At 40.6% G+C, this 22266-nt stretch overlaps 2 protein-coding genes across 4 annotated transcripts in view; one reads left to right on the forward strand and one right to left on the reverse strand.

Annotated features, from left to right (window-relative positions):
- The window catches only part of lama2 (laminin, alpha 2), a 199125-nt gene extending 187189 nt beyond the window's left edge, over window positions 1–11936 (forward strand). Inside the window, exons 62-73 of the mRNA XM_079645313.1 lie at window positions 759–939; window positions 2761–2838; window positions 6107–6219; window positions 7871–7964; window positions 8324–8419; window positions 8893–8973; window positions 9152–9229; window positions 9392–9470; window positions 9572–9703; window positions 9837–9967; window positions 10339–10558; window positions 11201–11936. Of these exons, the coding sequence (XP_079501439.1) occupies window positions 759–939; window positions 2761–2838; window positions 6107–6219; window positions 7871–7964; window positions 8324–8419; window positions 8893–8973; window positions 9152–9229; window positions 9392–9470; window positions 9572–9703; window positions 9837–9967; window positions 10339–10558; window positions 11201–11361 (1444 nt within the window). The 3' untranslated portion in view covers window positions 11362–11936. The remainder of the gene's footprint in view (window positions 1–758; window positions 940–2760; window positions 2839–6106; window positions 6220–7870; window positions 7965–8323; window positions 8420–8892; window positions 8974–9151; window positions 9230–9391; window positions 9471–9571; window positions 9704–9836; window positions 9968–10338; window positions 10559–11200) is intronic.
- Window positions 11937–13404: 1468 nt separating this feature from the next.
- LOC307016387 (regulator of G-protein signaling 6-like) overlaps window positions 13405–22266 on the reverse strand; it is an 88466-nt gene continuing 79604 nt past the window's right edge. For all 3 annotated transcript variants that reach the window (XM_079645478.1, XM_079645479.1, XM_079645480.1), the window contains 5 exons: window positions 21729–21854; window positions 20057–20243; window positions 17162–17251; window positions 16766–16819; window positions 13405–14569 (listed from right to left, as the gene is read on the reverse strand). In XM_079645478.1, coding sequence (XP_079501604.1) covers window positions 14519–14569; window positions 16766–16819; window positions 17162–17251; window positions 20057–20243; window positions 21729–21854 — 508 coding nt within the window. In that variant the 3' untranslated portion in view covers window positions 13405–14518. The remainder of the gene's footprint in view (window positions 14570–16765; window positions 16820–17161; window positions 17252–20056; window positions 20244–21728; window positions 21855–22266) is intronic.

Below are 22266 nucleotides of genomic sequence, written 5' to 3' on the forward strand. Positions count from 1 at the left end.
GGGAGGATTAGGCAAATGAAGCCGCTGACGTCACTTCTTCTTCTTCTGCTTTGGGTTTACTGGCAGGCCGCAAACAACTTCACGGCGTATACTGCCGCCCAAAATCCCCGGCCGGAGGTCCCCGGAGTTGGGGACTGGCTTCAGTAGAAGCTGCTGGGACTCAAAGCAGCTTCTACTGAAGCCTTCCGAGTAAACGGCCAGAACGCCGACACCTCCTCATCTCCACCGCTCCCATGTTTTATTTTGTGTTGTCATAAGTTAGTCTCTCTGCGTTTCTGCGCTGGGCTAAGGCTAATGCTAATAATGCAATGCGAGGATAATAAAATGAGCGGCAAGTTAAGGAGATTGTGTTTGGTTGGTTGTAAGAGGGACGCGCCACGTGTTAATGTATCATTGGTGCTCGAGTTGACTGCCTGAACTAGCTCGCAGGCTTCACCCCATATATGGCACACATTTCCACTGAAACCATTCGTCTTCTCAGTGACAGTGGTGGTGATCAGTGAAGCGTGACAAATTAGTTTCGGATAAATATACTCAGCAAATCCACTGTATGCATCAAATTCAACATCAGTCAAAGAGACTATCTTATAGCAAGGTGAAAATATACGTGACTGATGAAGATACTGTAACACTCAATCTGATCTCATCTTAACAGGTCCCTTTAATTTTCATGATGGACTTTTATCTTATTTTGGTGTTCTTGCAGTGTCAGCTAAACGTCCAGTCATTTTAAATCTAATTGTCGGTCCATCTCTCAGTCTCTCAGATTTCTCCCTGCCTGTGTCCTTTGAGAACGCTGAAATCGGACAGTGCCCCAACATCGCCCCTCCGCCAGCTCCTCTTCCACTGCCCGATGGAGAGGAGCCCGAGGAGGAAAAGGAGGTGTCGAAGCCTCTCAGTCCTCCTTTGACCCCGACACCAGCCCCAGGTCCTCCTGCTGTAAGTGGTTAAAAATTAACGTGGGAACACACACACTTAGAATACTAAACACTCATGGGCATAACTTTCATCATTAATATTTTTTTAACAGATGGTGTTAAGGTATTAAAACTTAATGTCATGTGAAAGTTAGGGATGTTAATATTACACCGGAGGGGTTTTACTTGCAGTAATTAAATGGGCAATATTTTTGTTTAGTTGGCCTATTCTAAGCTGTTGGCACATTTACAGTAGATGCACATAAGTCACATATAAAGACACAGTACAGTGAGGGAACTACATAAGCCCATATGCATTTTCAGAAGCGCACATAACTCCAACACATATTTAATATTTTATTTTCATTGATTGTTACTCACACCTGCACACCCATTTCTCTCTGATGAAATGCAGCCGTGGCCTCGCCCTGTTAGCTTAGCGCTTCATCACATAGCAGTTGTACAGACCATTAACTCTTCTTTATAGTCCCTTTAGCCTTGAGCCACTAAACTCCACCTCTGGCAGCCTGTCATGCAGTGCGGTTCCACGGCGCTACGCTAACTGTGCATGCCATGTATGCTTTATGAGCCCAGAGGAGCCAAAACACTCTCCGCTAACGTTTAGCTACTATGCTAAGAGGCTGGTGGGCAGTGAGTCATTCAATTTATACCCTTAGCATTGAGATAGACAAGAGATATATTTTTTATATTTAATGTATGACAAGCCTTGAAGCAGTCATAGTTTATCAGTTACCTGCTAAACTACACCTCTCAAAGGACATTGATCATGAAGCACAGAGCCATAGCTTGGCCAGCTCCGCTATAACTCTGTGGTCTGTTGCTTTATGGGCTGTAAGTTCATCTGTTTTATGACATAGAGTAGACCACAGGCTGTGAGAAGATATAGCTTTATAGTTAAACTGAGGTGGAAAGTACGTTTTCACAATATTTCAGTGAGTAATTACGTTTTATTTGCTTACCAAATACAAGCTGGCCTCCATTGTAAAGTATACTTTTGTAAAGATTATCTATTTATCTTTTTGCTTGATTCTGTCTCAAATATGACACTGCCTTACTCTGATGACACACCAGGCTACACTACTTGATTATCACCCAATTTGAAGTCCTTGTGATTTAATAACATCTAAATCGATTTTCTTTTATGATTAGATTTGTAGAGACAGATACACTAATCTGTCCACCTTCAGCCGGGAGTAGTCAGCATGTTGGTGCTTTAATGGATCATGTCAGCTAGTTAAAACACATCATTATGAAACAGTTTTTTATAATGACAGTGTAGAGCAGAGTTTTACACAATGACTATGTGTATTGTTTTGCTGCTGCATCAGAGACGCAGCTCTGCACACAGTAAACATGCATTTTCCATCCACAGCAAAATATATTGTCAGCCTGAAGGAAAAAGCACAACTGTCAGTAAATAACATTCTCAGCATTTGCTCGCAAAGAGAGGCTTCTTTATCTCCCACTTTTCTTTTACAGCAAACTCTCTACTTGTGATTCTTGAGGCACCAATTTAGAGGTTGAAGAGACTCTTTTAGGAGGACCTTACAGGCTCCAGTGAACCTCTTAAAACATGAAATGTCTAATTAGCATTTTAAATCACAGCTCACTAAAAACCCACATTAAAAAGTCAAACAGGTCACGTTCTCAGGTAACAAAATCTCACACATTTCCTGCATATCTTCAATAACCTCTTTGAGCTTCCACGTTTATGACACCATTGCTTATCTGTATCTGATTGGAGGAGTGTGTGCTTGTCATAAACTCTGTCGCCATGGCTGCCGCTAATGCGCTTCCTTTCCACCTGACTGCTGACCCTCAGGAGGCCACGCCCCCTCCTGCTGCCACGCCCACTGCTGCAGCCCCGCCCACCGTCAACACGGAGCCCAGCGCTGACTTGGTATACATACACACACATGCACACAAATGGTGATCAATCAATGTTCAACACTGAAGGCGCTTATCACACTTTGGTTACAGAAGCAATACATGATCAATACATTGTACTGTTAGATTTTCCATAGGTTTCGTTGACAGTAAGAAAAGTATGGAACAGCCCAGGATTTGTCCTTTTGCACACACACACACACACACACACACACACACACTCACTCACTCACTCACTCACTCACTCACTCACTCACTCACTCACTCACTCACTCACTCACTCACTCACTCACTCACTCACTCACTCACTCACTCACTCACTCACTCACACACACACACACACACACCATCAACCTTAGCCCTTTTTCACTTGCTTCCTCCATTTACCTTGTTGTCTTTTCATTCTTAAATCAGTTATAATCTCATACTTACTCAGAGCTTTCTGGTAAACATTCATAAAGCTTCCGTGCAAGGTGCATTTTTCACCCATTCACTCCTTTTTCACCGAGAGAAAGTCTGTTGAGAAAAGCTTTATTTATCTACCTCCTTCACATTTGTCCTGAGCAGCTCTGTGCTGGTTGCCCTGACCAGCTCTGCTCCAGCAGCTCGGGGTTAAGTGCTTTGCCCAAGAGCCCTTGACATTGGTTATTGAGAAAAGTGAGAGCCTTCTCATTTAATACTCTCATGGTGAGGAGATGTTACACACCACCACCCACTCTCTTTCCAGCTTTTGCATTGCTTTACAGGTGATTAGTTTACACAGCGATGTACTTTTCACTTTCAACTGCCTCCTTAAGATCTTGGTGCGGCTTTTGCGTCGACAGCATTAGTGGCCTCAAGCTTTTTCTTGTTTGAATTCAACACCTGTCTTTGAAACACTATTAAGCCATTTAGTGACTATTAGCATATGCTGAAGGACCATTGCACTGCACCGTCTTTAAATTGGTCCTGAGTTCAGCAGTACAACAGTTGTAGCTAGAGCTAATTACAACCAGAGGTCAAAAGGGTAGCTTCTGTTAAAACTACAATAAGCAGAGCACAGACTTCTGATCTCTCTACGACACACACACTTATACGTAATCCCAATTAAATTACTTCAGATTCTATTGGTGTGACCTCCAACCAGAGACCAGCCGCTGTAAATGGAAGACGGCTTTCCTATTGTTCGCTTAATGGAAAGACGCGGAGGGGATGAGAGAAAGGGAGAGAAGAGAGGGGATGGACGTGAGCACAGAGAAAAGGTGATGTGAGCCATTGAGGAAGAGGAGGAAAGACAGAGAGGGAGAGTCTTTCTGAGCAGAGCGGGCGAGCCTTTTGTTGGCTTAATGGAAAGACGGAGGAGAGGAAGCGACAGAAGAATGAAAGGAGAGGGAAGGAAAGAGCTCCCGAGCCGGTGACATCTCCCTTTTGTTAGATAGGGGGAGAACGAGAAAGAGAGTAAAAAGAGGAAGGTTGAGGAGGAGGAGGAGCGGGTATGAGGAGAGAGCACGATAAGAGGTGAGTGTCAGCTGTAACAAAGCAAGGTCACGGTGTGGAGAATGTCTTCACTTGAAAGGGAACAAGAGAGGAGAGCAGATTAAGACACACACACACACACACACACACACACACACACACACACACACACACACACACACACACACACACACACACACACACACTGTCCCTCTCTCTCTAACTTTGTCTCACACTGACACTGGAGGTATGGCAAAAAGCTTTGGTACTTATTAAAAATATAATAAGACAGCGGGCCCAGAAATGAGTAAGGAAGTGCAGATTGGAGGAAAGGAGGCACAAAGTAAAATGTGGGGGATTAATTGAGGAAAGGTAAAGACAAAAAGTGGAGTTAGAAGTGAAAGGAGATGGAGAAAGGAGGGCATTAAAAAGTGAAGGTTTCCACTGGAGGCAGGGGTCGGTGATGGATAAGACATAGATGGCTGAAAAACAGGTGAAGGTAGAGGAGATCAGACCTTAAGATAGGAAAGGAGAGAGGAAAGGAGAAGAGGTGAAGGCTCAGGAAAGGAAGGAGAGAGGAGGATAGATAGGTGGAAAGGTGATTTGGCAAGGTTTAAAATGTCAGAGAAGGAAGAGAAGGGAAAGGTAGAAAGAGAAAACGAGTGGTAAAAGAAAGGAAGGAATGGAGTTAGAGGAAACATAGGACGGGAGTCTACAAGATCAGTTGGGAAGATACTAGAGGGAGGAAGCAGCAAGAGAGGAAGGTGGGGGGTAAATATGAGAGGAGAGGAGCAGACAGGATCATTGCAGGAGAATTAAAGAGGAGATAGTGGTGGACAGAATAAATAACAACCATTGGAAACAAGCCTTCAAGTGAACAGAAAAGGATAAGTCAGCATAGAGAGAAGGAGTCTGAAATCTAGAGGACCGAGAGGGAGAGGAGACGTGATTTTAGAGTCAAGAAGAGCAAAGAGAAGTTCACCCGAAGGAGGTAGAGGAGGGAGATATTGGAGTAAAGCAAGGAAGTAAATAATAAGAGGTGTGGTGAAGAGGACTGGAGAAGGGGAGAGTGAGAAAGTGAGATGAGAGAAAGGAGTGTAGAGGAAGTAGGAGCAGATGGGAGAACAGAAGGAAGACTTGGACAAGGGGAAACAGATAAATGAAGGAAGCAAGTGGAAGAAAATTGTAGTAGAAAGGGAGTAAAAAGAAAATGTCATAACTTAAACGCCTTTACTTTTACAACACTGACATCTTCTGGTCCCCGGCGGTACTGCACCCTGGAAATGCTAAGGGTTAAACGATCGAATGCCTTGGTTACCCCGCTGCCAAACTGAAGCAAGGATCAAATGAAAATCAGACTGTGGTGTTTGAAGATTAAAAGGATAGATGGGCAGGATTTATGATGATCAAACTGTGGGAGGAGGGTCCATTGATCGGAAAACAGTGTCAGCCAAATCCACCTTGGCAGTATCTGATTGGAGATGAAGAGGCAATAGACAAACAGTGATGAAAGATGATGGCAATTTAATTCCTTTTAAAATGCTACAAATTGCTTTAATGCTTGGTATGGTAATATTTTAATGCACATCCAAGGCACCCTTAAACATTTAGTTTATAATCTTCATTTATCTGTTTCCATATAATAAACTATTGCTAGTGACCTATACGTCCGTTAAGTCCCTGCAGATCAGACGCAGAAACCCTATCGTTGTGATTGGCTCGTTCTGCTCAGATGCTCAGGTGCTCAGGTTCCTGTTGACAGGAGGCAGTGGAGCCGTGCTCTGAAACCTTCTCATTGTACCTGGCGTGTTGTTTCCAATCTGCAGGACTCGTGTGCGTCAGCTGTGGCCCCGGCCGCTCTGGAGAAGGCCTATCAGTTCGGACTGACCAAAAACAGCCACATGAGCTTTGCCTTTGAAGACACCAAAGTCAGAGAGAGGTATGAAACACGGGGGATGAAAGTGGGATTTTTTTATGTGGGTCGGCTTTGTGTCGACCGGGGAGGGATTTATCTTACAATATAAAAATGACAATATAACTTTTCAATGTTAAATGATGTGGCTGGCTAGAAGTCAAAACATCTCTAACACTCGCTGAAGTCTAAGAATGTTATATACAGTACAATTGTTTCCTCAACATACGCCTATGCCTTTATAATTCCTACATACTTACTTTATTTTTTTTTTTCAATATACTATACAATGACCTTTTTTTTTGTTTTATTTCAAAGTATTTATCAACATACTATACAATGACTTAATTAATACCTTGACTTTTTTCATGACATATTCGACATATGTTTTAACATACTACAGTATAATTATTTTCGATATGACTTTTTGAATGGTAATTTCACATACTATCTTACTGTATGTCTAAATTATGTATCGATATACTATGAATTGGTTTTGATTCTTTTCATAATGCTATAGAGAGGTGAAGCCCCGCCCATCTACTTCCGATCCATGGGACCTTATTTCTGAAAAATTATGCATTGAAGTCAATGGGGAGAGAAAGATTATCTTTCGATCCCGTTTGATTTGTGCCACGAATTACACATATCATGTTTGTCAATCTTAAAAAATAATTTCCAAGTCAAAAAAGTCACAGTTTGTCGTAAAACTGTTGAAATATAAGACTATGAAAAATACGCAACTAGAAAGACTACAAATCCCAGAATCCCGGTCCCGAATGCTGGCTCTTACGGAACCGACTAACTCCCCTTTTGTGTATGTACAGCTTTCAACATGCCCAGACTTGGAGTGATTTTCACCTCTTTTTATACTTTTCGCCTCATTCTGAAAGAAAGGAGTGAAATGTGCCAACGTGACGGCCGTCTTGGTGTGTGGTGCGAGTCCAGAGATGTAGTTCATTGAGCGTTTCACACAAAAAAGTCTTACTTCAGAGTTTTAGGACACATTTAAAAAATGTTGACTTGCAAAATTATCTTTTAAATTGACAAACATCATATGTGTAATTCGTGGCACAATTCAAACAGGATCGAAAGATACGTTTTCTCTCCCCATTGACTTCAATACATAATATTTCCGAAATAAGGTCCCAACATATTATACTATGACTTTTTTCAATTTGTTTACATAATGTTACTTTGTAGCATTCATTAACCGGGCATTTTTCTACATTCAGATAGCTGGCTTTTCATATCAAAATGTCAGTGCTAGAAAATAGGATCAAATAGCTGTCTTACTCACTTAAAACTGCAATTTTTCTTTCTTTTTGTTTACTTATTATTCCATGCTATGCCTTATTAATTTAATTTGGTTAGGACATTTTACTTGTTCCGCTTTTAATGAATAAAATCATTTTTGTGTGAAGCAATTCCAGCCATTTAAATCAACAGCGACAAGAACTAATTGCATCCATTGGTTGGAAAATTGTAAGTGTTTTATTACCCTCGGAGGAAATCATTTTTGTTTTTTTGTTGCAATGATGTGATAATCCAGTATCCTGATCAAAATGCAAAACATCACATAGACATATTGTGCCTGTGTGTTTTACTGGGCCCTCTGGTGTTGTTCATATGTACAGACTGTGTTAAATCATTTCTTTATCATATGTGTGTGTCTCAGGTTAATATTGGAGTTTGAGCTGAGGACGAAGGAGGAGTCTGGTCTCGTTCTCTACATGGCAAGAATCAACCATGCTGACTTTGTCACCATCCAGGTATCCACTTACTGCTTTATTTCCCTCCCATTTGTCCCAATGTTTAATGCTTTAGGAAAACACAGGTTGCTTCTTTGTATCTTAAAGCACCGTCTCACTCATTATATAAGGCTCAGCTCTGTTTACAACACAAGAAAAAGCTTGTACACTGTTGTGACTGTTGTAAAACACACACACATTATGACAACTTTATCCAAAAGCAGACACAGGTGAGTATTTGAGTCGTTTATTCCCCCATCTTTATTCACACAGGATTCCTCTCTGCCATCACCAAGGTCCTTATATTCATGAGAAAGTCCATAGACGGTCACATTAGACATCTCATTGTATCATGACCCTCTGTGTGTCTCCTCCTGCAGATCAAGGACGGACAGGTGTGTCTGGGTTATGATCTCGGTCATGGAAACATCTCTGGCTGCGTCCCCTTCTCCATCAACGATGGGAACTGGCACAAGGTAAGTTCATTCATACTTGTTACTTCATTTTGCTGCAGGACGATATTTTAGTTTCTTAATATATACTCTGAATGGAAAAATACTTTTAGGACAATACTCTGCTTAGCTTCAGTGTAATTTGAGGATAACCAAAGTGTTAAGCACTGATGTTAATAATTGTTTGATGGCAATTTACATGTTACTTTTACAATCGACTTTTAGAGTTGAACTAGATATTAAGATACTGTCGTCATATTCATAGTTTCACCATTTTCTTAGTCAAATTTTTTGCCATCCAGAACATTAAGTCCTTCAGATTCACTTTACACAAGTCCCAAATGTATTGAATATTAAATCACAAGATGGCAGCATTTTCCCTCTACACCATAGACAGCAGAAAGTCTCTGTATTTATATTTTTGGTTTAAATGCTCCTTATTCCCTTTTTCCTCATGTCTTACTGACCTGTTTTTTATTTGTTATTTTTTCCTTTAGATCCGTGTGAGCCGTGTGAAGCAGAGAGGTCTTCTCATGGTTGATGGGCGATACAGCAAACAGATGATCAGTCCAAAGAAGGTACATTTGTTTTCTATTCTAACTATGTTTCCACTATACTGTACTATCACTTACAAATAAGCACATGACAGAAAAGGAAGAAGAAAATATCCCTCAGATCTTATAGCCATGCATATGTTGATCACGTTTTAAAGGACTATTTTATTGTGGCAATAACAACTTGTCTTTTCCTCACCAGGCTGACCTATTGGACGTGGTGGGACTCCTGTATGTTGGTGGATTTCCGACAAACTACACAAGCAAGAGAATAGGACCGGTAAAACCTATTTTCATGTCGCCCAAGAATGTTATATTTCTATTTAGTATCTAAACTCAATTTGTTTTGTTCAAACAATTAATTACTTTTGCAATAATTGACTAAAAACAGTTAACTAATGTCCAATGTTTTTGAACCATCCATTTTTTTTTCTGTTCCTAGATTCTCTACAGTATCAATGGATGTATTCGTAACATGAAGATGGTTGGAGGTGCTGTAAGCGCTAAGCCAGGTGCTACAGGTGAGACATTTGTATTTACAATTGTAATTATCCAGGTTTGAAGTTTCATTCCTTTTAATACTTTTCAATCAATTCAACTGATTACTTTGTCCCTCTGCTAGGCCGCGCTGAGGCTGTCATTGAGGACTTTAAATTGGACATGGCCACGCCCTCCTCCAGTCACATGGTGGGAAGATGCTTTGTCGCTACGGAGACGGGCACCTACTTTGAAGGCACTGGCTTCCTGAAAGCAGGTGAGATGAGACACTGAGACATCATTTACAAACATGTAACCTGAGCAAAAATCTGTTCTAGTTTAACTCATTTAAATGTAGTTTCCTTAGTTATAAAAAATGAATATTTATACCTCTCCCTCCTTCTCTCTAGTCTCCTCCTACAGAGTGGGTCTGGATGTGTCGATAGCCTTAGAGTTCAGGACCAGCAGAACCAATGGCGTGCTTTTGGGCATCAGTAACCAAGCCAACGATGGACTGGGACTAGAGATTGTCGAGGGCAAGGTACGTAACATTGACTAAAGGAATCCAACATTTGGGGAAATAGTTATTCAATTTCCACTAGAAATTGAGAAGAAAAAGCTTTACTGTATAAAGTAAGACTGTTAAATAATAGATCAAAAGAACTGGAAACGGCTATCCTGTCCAATCTATCATACAAGAAGTATTATTCTCTCATCTCACTCTTAACCAGAAAACAAATAAGTGTGAAGGGTGCATTATACAGTATATCTACTTTAGAAGTAACGACTGAGCTTGTCCGAGCAATAGCTTGGTTTAAATGATCACAGAACAAAACATGTACTTAGATACATATGCATGACATCTCAAAAATATCGTTTAAAACAAGCATTTCTTCCCCTTCCTGTCACCAGCTGCTCTTCCACGTTGACAATGGAGCTGGACGAATCACAGCAGAGCACGTGCCTGAGGGTGAGGGCTTCTGCGACGGCCAGTGGCACTCGGTCACTGCCAAGAAGCTGCGGCACCGCGTGGAGCTGGTGGTGGACGAGAAGCAGAGCCAATCAGAGAGCCCCAACTCTCGCTCCAACACGTGTGACACAAACAACCCCATCTACGTCGGAGGATATCCGGGTACGACTGCTTTCTAACTCGCGTACTCAGTATTATACCTTAGTATACATTAAAAACACATTAGTATTAGTACATTTTGTGGATCAAAGAGCAACTTTAAAGGTCAAATCCACTTTTTCCTGTCTCTTCTACATAAACACGTGTCCCCTCTGTGGAAAGAGATTCTAAAATTTTCAGGAAAAAAGATTCTCTCTCTTTTTGTCCTGATCCATTTCTATAAAAACCTGTCTGAAAATGAGATGATCAGATTTTGGCCACTTTATGATGTCATAACGATGTGTTGGCTTGTGTAACCATTAGCCAATCAGCAACCAAGGTAACCCCCCCCCCCCCCTTATCACCTGAATCTCCTCCTAGAGCACCATTGAGTTCTTTTTAACCAAATCTCTCTCAGAGGGGCGTGGGGAGGGGCTCCTTATTTTCATCTAAAGTAACAGACAGAGAATCAGCACTTTTGAAACAGGGCTGAAACAGAGGGGATTATGGGTAATGCTGCAATGATCTGTTTGGTGTTTGGAGCCAAACACTTCAGAGACATGTTCTGTATATATCTGAGACCTATAATATATTGATGAATAACAGTATCATAGGGGACCTTTAAATACAAATATGTGAGAGGTTCTGTTTTTCTTTCTCTCTCAGGTGGAGTTCGGCAGGCGGCTCTCTCCACCAACACGTCCTTCAGAGGTTGTATGAGGAACCTGAAGATCACCAAAGCTTCTAAGACCATGGAGGTGCAGTTCAACAAGGCTCTGGAGATTAAAGGAGTGCAGCCTCTCTCCTGTCCCGCTGCAGCTGCTTAACTGCTACCTTAGAGCTTCCCCTTTGTTGTCCACTCAACAGAGTACTTCTACAAGGGGCTACACATGTTCAAATCTTGCCGCTCTTCTAATTTCTTTGTTTGGTCTCCTCTGTCGCCCTGCCTTTGACCCAGAAATGTATCTCAGTGAACTTTTGAAGGAAGGATGTCTCGAGCAGAGTATGGATATTCTTTCATAATCGTTGACAATGGACAGATTACAGTTACATTTAATTGAGTCAAATGATTGTCTTATTTTTTGGTTGCCTCGACTCCTATCTCCTCATGTCGCTTCCTTGCTTCCTGGGCTCCAGTAATACATAAGAAAAGGAGGCAATGAAATAATAAAGGATGTACAATCAGAGACATGAGAACAGCCCTCAGCCTTTAAACCTGCACTTCACAATGTTTTTATTTCAGCCCTCTTTGCAAGTTACCTAGTGCCGTTTTGAAGAAGGTAACAGACTTTTAACAACGTTTTAGCACCCTCCAAACGTTAACCCTTACATTTTCAATATGAGACCGTGACTCTATGTACATTGTAAGACTATGGACAATAAATCTTATCATGGCTACACATTGAGGTCTCTGTGTTTTAACATGTGTTTTTTAATCAACTGTATACTTAGAGAAACGTAATAATATTAAGACCTGTGCTGACAGTATTCAAGCTAATTATATTTGTGGGTGTATGATTAATGTTAGATTTGTTTTAGTTAAAGTATATAATATATATATTTACCCTTGTATCATAGACTTTGCTGGAAAGGATGAAACGGTGTGTCCTTCATAAACCTTGTTCGCTGAGAATTTGTAAATGTTTTCAATCCACATTGTAAAGTCATTACCTTATCACTTACAAAACGATAGACAAAGTTGGACTTCTTGTCAACTTGCTTTTCAGATATCTTTAAATACCTTTGACATTCCATACTTAATCAATGGCTTTAATAACTATAATCGAGAATTGTCAAACAAGCTGGATCTTGAAATGTTGAGGTACCCATTTGGAGGTACAAGGTTTTTGTAGGACACTAATGGCGGTGGATTGCTAAATAATACTTCCGCAACTGTTTCTGAAATATAACCTTAATAGCATCAAACATATTGTCCTGTCCTTCTTTAAAACTGCAGAATATGACTATAGGGGAAGTTTTTTGCATGATTAAAAGTAAGATGACAGCCTCTAAAGTTAAGTGATTTTAAGACTGATTTGATAAAGATTACGATTCAAGAGATGCTTGAAAAACAAACCTGTTGCTGCTTTTTACTCAAGCTCCACCAGGTGGTGCTACTTCACAGCTACTATGAGAGAGACACCTAAAAGCTCTGACTAGATCAACCACTGCTGCGTAATGATGTTTAAGACAATTAACATTCCCAATATCTTACATTAGCAAAAACTTCAGGCCAACTACTTCTATAAGGATTCCAGTGGTGTTTCTCCTACAGTACCTAATTGCTATTTATTCAAAAGTAATAGCTTGCCATTCTTCAGAACATTTCAGAAAATATCTCCACAGGGCCTTAAAAAAAGTTTAAAGCTGATCTTACTGTATGTCCTTTTATAATAAAGTAAGTCTAAAAAAAAAATCGAAAAATATTATGTAAAAATAAATATATAGTAGTTAAACAAAAAACGTCATACTAAGTTATAGTGTACTGAAAAAGTCTTAAAAACATGAAAAGAAATATAATTATGTAGTTCGAACATTTGGAAAAACAGACATAATATAGTATGTCTGAAAAGTGTAATAGTATAGTATAACCTTTTAATACATTATTTTGATCATCATTCATAATTTAAGGGAAAGGGTTCAAAAAGTATTCAATTTAGTTTCAGTATTCCTGCATATATCCTTTAACACTCAAATAATTGTTCCTGTAATTACTTCTGGGATGCACCAGAGGGCGCTATATGACTACAAGAAGAGAGAAGTACCTGTCAGATGGATCACAGTTCAAAAGTCGACTATTTGCTCCCTTTCGTGATTTCTTTGAGGCTCCTGGAGGAATGAAACGGAAAAACATGAAATAACAGACCAGCTTCATTGTGCATTCCTCGTTTATTATCATGGTCCCCTTTACATTATGTGAGGATGGTTGGAGGTCAGTCCACTATAAACCTTGTTGTGGCAGCCTAAAGTGGAATGTTCAGAAGATTAAAGCCTAACATTATATCAGCACGCTCATTTAAAGTTACACACTTTGTTTTTGTAATATGATCAACCTGTCCTTACCTTGTGATGAAAACAAGATCACACCTCTGTTTGTTCAGCGTGGTTTGTACAATGCTTTGAAGACATTCTCGTTAAAAATGACAGTGGCAGTGATAACACATGAAAGTAGAATTGCTGAATAACCTAAGAAATAGATATAGAATATGTTGTGTGTGTCCTGCTTTCCAGGAACGACCTACTGTACCAGAGCAGGTCAAGGTGTTTACAGGAAATAATATAAAGTTCTGTAGTTTTTGTCTGTAATGAGCATGAAAACAGGCATTAGTTTGAAGGACATGTAAACACGCATTGTAACCGACTAAACCACTCTTGTACAAGCACAGGTTTTCAATCTTGTGCCATCCCACATGATCAAAAAGCTCATTTGCTAAAAAGCAGGTGTCCTACTCCACCTGTTTGAACATCAATGTGTGGAATGAGCAGAAGTTCAGCTCGAGAGTGCGGATATGTATACTTCCTCACTCTCTTTCCCTTATATCATCCTAGGGAATGACGTGAGATAAAACAGCTAGCTACAGCATTAATCTAAGTCTCATTTGCATTCCATGTTTATATCACTGAAAGTAAAGCCTCTCCAGCGCCATATAGCAACATGTGTGTAGATAGTACAGAAAAACCAAGTGACAACAAAGCCTGGCGTGGTGCAGGCTTTTGAGTAGAAAGCTCCTAAGAAGATAGTTTTTTTCTTCTACACTGTGACAGCACTGTCCTGGTGTCAGGTCTGGTGACTTATTGCATGCTGTCAGTCCTCTTCAACAGATCTGAGGTGAGTTTCAAACATGGTGGCAGTCTGGGCTCGTTTTGGCGCCATCATCCGCCTCCCAAAGCCACACCCAACACCCCAGGGTCTTTTTCCAGCTGCTCCCCAGGGTCAAGCAGCTCTTCTGGGTACGGTTCCTCCTACTCTTCATCCAAGCCTGGTCAGGACGACTGCATGAGACCCGTCAGCCGTTTGCCTGTCAGAGACTTGCCCTGATGGGACGCAGAGAGATAAAGGGAGGGAGGGGGACAGCTGTCACCTTAAGAGCTTAACCAAGGAGCAGTGTGGGAGGAAAAGTTACTGAGAGCATCATTAGGTATGGTATTACTGCCTGGTATGGTAACTTGACAGAGCAGTCAAAGTCACAGATCGCTCGCCTGGTACAGACTGCTATGACAATTATGGGGGTTAAAAAACACCCATCTCTCCAAAACATATACGAGCAGTCCATTATCAGACAGGCAAACAAAATGGTGTCTGATCCCACCCACATAATTCACCCACAATTCCAGCTCCTACCTTCTGGTAGAAGATTTAGGGTTCCCAAGATCAGGTTGAACCGCTATAAGCACTCATTCCTACCTACAGTTGCAAGAAAAAGTATGTGAACCCTTTGGAATTACCTGGATTTTTGCATAGGTTGGTCATAAAATGTGTTCTGATCTGCACGTTTGAAGTTTGCAAAAGAGCACCTGGATGTTCCACAGCACTACTAGCCAAATATTCTGTGGACAGATGAAACCAAAGTTGAGTTGTTTGGAAGGAACACACAACGCTATGTGTGGAGAAAAAAAGGCACAGCACACCAACATCAAAACCTCATCCCAACTGTGAAGTATGGTGGAGGGAGCATCATGGTTTGGGGCTGCTTTGCTGCCTCAGGGCCTGGACAGATTGCCATCATCGACGGAAAAATGAATTCTCAAGTTGATCAAGACATTTTGCTGGAGAACTTAAGGCCATCTGTCCACCAATTGAAGCTCAACAGAAGATAGGTGATGCAACAGGACGACGACCCAAAGCACAGAAGTAAATCAACCACAGAATGGCTTCAACAGAAGAAAATAGGCCTTCTGGAGGGGCCCAGTCAGAGTCCTGACCTCAACCCAATTGAGATGCTGTGGCATGACCTCAAGAGAGCGATTCACACCAGACATCCCAAGAATATTGCTGAACTGAAACACTTTTGTAAAGAGGAATGGTCCAAAATTCCTCCTGACCGTTGTGCAGGTCTGATATGCAACTATAGGAAACGTTTGGTTGAGGTTATTGCTGCCAAAGGAGGGTCAACCAGTTATTAAATCCAAGGGTTCACATACTTTTTCCACCCTGCACTGTGAATGTTTACATGGTGTGTTCAATAAAAACATAAAAACATATAATTGTTTGTGTGGTTTTAGCTTAAGCAGACTGTGTTTGTCTATTGTTGTGACTTAGATGAAGATCAGAACACATTTTATGACCAATTTATGCAGAAATCCAGGTAATTCCAAAGGGTTCACATACTTTTTCTTGCAACTGTATGTCCATTAAGCTTCTTAACATTCACATGAAATGAAAAGTAGTCAAATGTAATGAAATGTACTTTTTAAATGTTGGCCATGAGGGTAGTGCAACAGGTCGCCATTGTCAGTATGTGTGTCTGTGTATTGTGTTTGTTCAAATGGTGTATGACTGATGATATGTGTATGTCTCTTAATGTCTACTATGTTTGTATATGTACATGTATGCGGAACTGCAGGACGGAGTCCAGAACAAATGTCCTTACGGGCACAATAAAGTACATCGTATCGTATCGTAAGTAATGATACCAGAAGAAAATGCCTCGGTGGAGCAGTCGTGAAAAAGTTAAAGAATTAAAAAAGGCATTGTAGTAGTATGTGGAAAATCTGAAAAAGTCACAGTATATAGACAAAATAAAGTACATTGAAAAAGTTATATTATAGGATGTTGAACAAATATAATATAAGGAACATTTAGAGAAACGTCATAGTAACCACGTTAGAAGATATCATGAAAAAGTCATTGTACAGTATGTAGAAAAAACATCAGTATAGCATGTTGAGAGATTTGAAAGAAACTCAGAGTATACTACGTCACAAAAAAATCATGATAAATGTCATGAACTAGTTTGTCTGAAATGGTTAGGTCAATTTGTCATGGTGTAGCATGTCTTCAAATTGTCTTAAAAAAGTCATAGTATAGCATGTCGAAAAATGTGTAAAACGTCATAGTACAGTTTGTTACAAAATATCATGAAAAGTTAAATAGTATGTAAAAAAATTGAAAAGAAAGTCATGGTATAGCAAGAAACAGAAATGCTATAATATGTCAATCTGCTGACTTTTGAAAAAAAACAACTCTTTGTAATTGAATGAATGCAGTTGAAGAGTTATAAGCAGACTCACCACACTGCGAGTGAACTTCTCCAGAGAGGTGCGTCGGCCCTGCTCCGTTTCCGGCTGAGAGTCCAAGAGAAACAGTTCAACAATTCAGTGTTTAAATAGCGTATGAATCTCACACACTTGAGCGGGTCTGTTCACATTATTACAGATTAAGATAAAACAGTTCTTTATTTTGTGTATTCTCGTCTGCCTGTAAAAACATGGGTTCGTATTTTGAGCAACATTCACGTAGGGACAAACCAAGTCAATAAATAACGTAAAAAAAGACCTCTCATTCCTGCCTCTTTACAAAGCGACCTGATATATGACCTCACTTCCTGCCGTGTGTAATCACACATGGTGTATATCAGTGATGTGCACAGAGATTGACCTGTGGGACAAACAGACAGACATGCTTACTTTCTTCTTTGCAATCAGCAGGTCCTGGTACACGTTGGAGCGCAGGAAGCGTGTGTAGCTGTCACTTTTCATCAGCTTGTAGATGTGGTCCTAAATGGAAAGAGAAGAGGCAGGAAGAGAAAGAGACACGTGGGTTACATGCTTCCCAGGGCTTCTGTAAATCATTCTGAAACAGTGTTGTGCGAAACGTAAGGAGACGGTCACTAAGGGAGGAACATGATGTGGCAAATTAGGAACTCACTGACAGGACAAATGTGTAGATGTAACTTTCCCTTTCAAGCCTGTAACAGGAGAGGGGTTTTCACAGAAACACAGCCAACCCCCAGACTCTTCTTTCCGTGTCTATCTCGCAGCGAGGCGTATTCTCTGTAAACCACTCCACAATATAAACCCATTAGTAGATATTGGTGAAGCGTGTAGGAAAGACAAATGGGGCAGAGAGCAGAGTGGGATCGAGAGTCTGAAGAGGCACGCCTGACACTGATCACCTGGAGAGATTTAAATTAAAAGTGTGAGATAGCCGTTCTGAACGGTGCTAAACTAATTTCCCCGCAGAGAGAGAGATGGTGGGGGGACTGATCTTTGTGATTACTGTACACTCCATGTTAGAGATCAGCTTCAATAGGACTGGATGCCTATTTCCTTGTTTCATGTGGCGAGAAACACTGTTGCACTGAAAGGGAATGGTGCTTTAGATTTGATCTTATTTTCAAACTTGTGTAATGCTCGTCACCGCTGCTAGAACTAAATCATTTCCCAATTTGGAATAAATAAAGTGTATATTTATCGATCTATCTTTACACAAAACATAAACAGCATTAAGACATAGTGCACAAGATACACATTATTATAAAACGACATCTAAATACATTACATCATTAAAAAGCAAAGATAATACAAATGTAAGTAAGGGGAAATAGTACAGGAATAAAATACTATAACAAAAGTCACAGTGCAGTCACACCCTCCTGTTGTCTTCGGGTCAAATCTGACCGATTTACTACTTTCATCAATCATAACTTTTTGTTTTACATTCGATTGCATTAAGGCTTTATGATATCCTTCACAGTAGACATTTGAACATATACAATGGCTGATCACCACTTTCATTGGATTTGGGATGATTTAGTCAACTTTGTAACACCCATGGTGTTCCCGGTCAAAAATGACCGCCATAAAGAAAAGGAATTAGTAATCATCCGGATCAGATAACACACACACACACACACACACACACACACACACACACACACACACACACACACACACACACACACACACACACACACACACACACACACACACACACACACACACACACACACACACACACACACACACACACACACACACACACACACACACACACACACACACACACACACACACACACACACAGACACACACACAGACACACACACACACACACTCTAAATGTGTTCCCCCCCTTATGTGCCCATCCCCCCACATGGATCACACCTTGCACACGCAATACATGTTCAGTGTCTATTCTTTGTATATTTACTGCAGTTGTTCATGTATACCAGTAGTCTGATACAATATGTACAGTTTGAAAAGGTGCTAAATGAAATTTGGTGATGATTAATGTTTTTTGTGTTAATGTAATAGCCGGTCAAATTTGACCGCGAACACCAAAGTAAGGGGGGGAAGCAAAGGCAATAGGAGGGTTAAAGAAATGAGTATGTTGTATTACTTGTACTATAACCATTCTGTAGGCTTTATATGTCACCCATTGAGCATGTTTGGGATGCTCTGGATCGGCGTATACGACAGCGTGTTCCAGTTCCTGCAGCTCCTAGAGTTAAAATCTATCAATCCACCAGTGGACATTTGTGTTGTGATGTTTTCTGCATATTAAAAGGCAGTGGGTGTTTTATTTGTGTGTTTTATTGAATTTCACTTGAGCAAGACAGTTTAACCTTTAAGCTGACAGGTGGGAATAACGAGAGAGTGGCATTTTAAACACATGGATTATTCTCTTGCTCTCTTCTGAATGTAATTTATAAATGGTACTTGTGTATAATGTTATTTCTGTGAGTGGGCGAGTGAGTTAATGAGGTTTTAAATGGATCTGGACCAATTATCTCTCAATTTTATAATTAACTGTTTCATTTCAACTGTGGATTTTAAAGAAAAGTCCCTATAGGGTAATATTATTGTTTGTTTACTAGAGGCCTATAATGAGAATGCTTCCCTGCTTTATGAATCATTTTCTAATCTTGTTTTCAGAGATGGCAAAAGTACACACATGCGTTACTCAAGTAGAAGTACAGAATCTGATACTCGTGTTTAAAAATACTATACTAGAAGTACTGACTAAACTTATTTGCTCAAGTAAAAGTAACGAAGTATGGGTTTTGAAATGTACTTCAGTAAAAAGTACCCATAACTAGCAGCTGTTTTAAAGAGTACCTGACCTCCCTTTATATTAATAGAACAATAATGTAATTGTTAGCTAATGAATGTTTCCATGCTGAACAACGGCAACATGACAACGTTCTCATTGGTCCCTCTTCTTTAGAGAAGACCAGGAAATGATGGATACACGGATCGGGTTCAAATCAATAGGCACGCAATGACTCTAAATAATAATGATAACGCCACCAAACACACATTCAAACTAATGGAACCAGCCTGTTTGGAAAATGTAAGAAGTAGAAAGTACAGGTATTTGTGTTCAACATGTAAGAAGTAAAAGCAATAAGTAGTGGAGTAAAGTACTGATACCAGAAAAATGTACTTAATTAAGTACGGTAACAAAGTATTTGTACTCCACTACTTCCCACCTCTGCTTGTTTTTAATACAATACATTTTAAACATACGGGATTGATTCTGTTAGCCCAAAAGCACTGCAGTACGTTGTGTTTTCCCACCTGTGCGTCCTCGTAGCTGTACCGCCCGGGGTCCTTCAGGTTCTGGCTGGTGCGCTCGTAGCTGTGTGAGTCCAGGTTGATGGAGCTGGGCGCTCCCTCCGCCAGGAACTCGGCCCAGATGTCCTCCGCCCGCTGAACCACGTCCTGCTGCGGCCGCCTCTTCATGTCTTGCACCGCCAGCCAGAACCTGCAGTACAGAGCACATTCACTTCAGATATTATACAGCTTAAAGAGGGTCCAAACCAACCTGATCTGCAGGCAGGAGGTAAGGCTCTTTTACAAATAATTTGACTACTTTGAATCGTTAATGAGATCATTTGATTTGTCTTAAGAAAACAAGCTTTACTTGAAGGACCAGTTTGTAGGTTTTATATATTGGCACACTTGTAATATAATATTTGTAACTATGACTAATTAAATTAGGTGAGAAACCTGTAAAGAAGGACTTCAAATAGCCACATTTAACATTTGAAGGCCTTTATTTTGAATAATTCACTGAGGCTTGTCCCCAGTATAAGAGAGGGAAGCAGGTAATACACCGCGTTGGCCAGTAGGGGCAGCATAGAGCCACTCAAGTGCCTTCAGCATGAGTTTGTATCTATATTGATCTGTTGATTGCTCCAGAGATAACATAATAATACAGAGAGAAACACTCTGGGGTCTGCTTCTCTCTCTCACTCCACTTCTCACCCCTTGTCACTCTCCCTCAGTAATGCTCTCCAAAAGGCTCCCTCATAAAAGCAATTAAACGTCTGGAAACAGGAACAATAGAGAGAGAGGTGATCTGTGTGTGTGTGTGTGTGTGTGTGTGTGTGTGTGTGTGTGTGTGTGTGTGTGTGTGTGTGTGTGTGTGTGTGTGTGTGTGTGTGTGTGTGTGTGTGTTCTCCCCCTGTAGCTCAGGGGTATCAGCAACCTTCACGTTATCTCACACAGTTTATCCCCAGAAGAGAGTCTCTCTCTCTCTCTCTCTCTCTCTCTCTCTCTCTCTCTCTCTCTCTCTCTCTCTCTCTCTCTCTCTCTCTCTCTCTCTCTCTCTCTCTCTCTCTCTCTCTCTCTCTCTCTCTCTCTCAGAGGTGCTAATTCTAGCTCACACTCGCATCACAAACACACACAGCGGAATTCAAGCCGAAAAACCAAAGTAGACACTGTATATCTAAATGAGGTGTAAATGTACGCAACAACTGTGTGAAATCTTGCTGAGAAAAACTTGAAATGTATTTATACTTTCAAATGCAACAAGATTCATTTTTCGTACTCTTCTCTGTCTCTCAGAGTCTGTTTGTCCTCATTGTGTTCAAGGTACATACCATATCTTTTGTTCTGAGAACCGGAACATATTTCTCTTGTGATTTCTTTCTTCCCATGTTTACTGTGGGTTGAAATGATGGTGTGGAAACAACAAATGTCAAAGGGAAAGTTTTCAAAGCAGTAAAAGCTGCTGTATGCTGTTATTCTATAAAACGATACTATACGGTACTTCCTGTTTTTTTCCTAAAACAGAATAAACTATCCCTTTCTTTCCCTTTCTCCACAACAACCCTAAACATAAAGTTGACAACCGCTGCGCACCGCTAGATGTGTTCATATAGGAATTGTAAAAGTTCTCATGAAATGGAAAATATATAACATAAAAGGGATTAAAGAGGATTATTGAAGCATCTCCGTTGCTCACCGCAGGTTTTCTGAGCTAAACTCTGACTCCAGGAACTTGAGGAAGAGCTCCTGTCCCGCCGGGTCCTTCAGCGCCTCCTCCAGAGAGAACCCCCACTTCTTCACCCGCTGCTGACTGGGCTCCTTACTGGGAGAGAGGGGAGGTAAAAGAGAGTATAAACATCCACCTGATGCTTCAACAGGAAGGCCACGATAGAATAGAGATTAGAAATTACAAGGGAATTGTGAATAAATGCTAAGTGACGTGAAAACAGAGGCAGGAATACATCTTAAAAACCTGATTTGATATCAGTCACCTAAGTGCTGATGTTGACGTGAGATTGGTGTCGGGAAAGCAGCGCATTATGCCAACGTTCATCTGAAATCAATCTGTTTTAATCTCTGCAGGGAATATATTTCCTCCTATCATGCAATTAATCTACCCGTCTGAATTATTAAACTACATTAGGCACAATTATTATACGTCTGCTCTAATTAATTCCTGCATAATTCAGAACAGGCTGGGAGTGCAGAGCAGAGTGCAAGTGTTGAGAGCTGCA

The sequence above is a fragment of the Notothenia rossii genome (genome assembly GCF_949606895.1).
Source record: "Notothenia rossii genome assembly, chromosome: 8".
Lineage (NCBI taxonomy): Eukaryota > Metazoa > Chordata > Actinopteri > Perciformes > Nototheniidae > Notothenia > Notothenia rossii.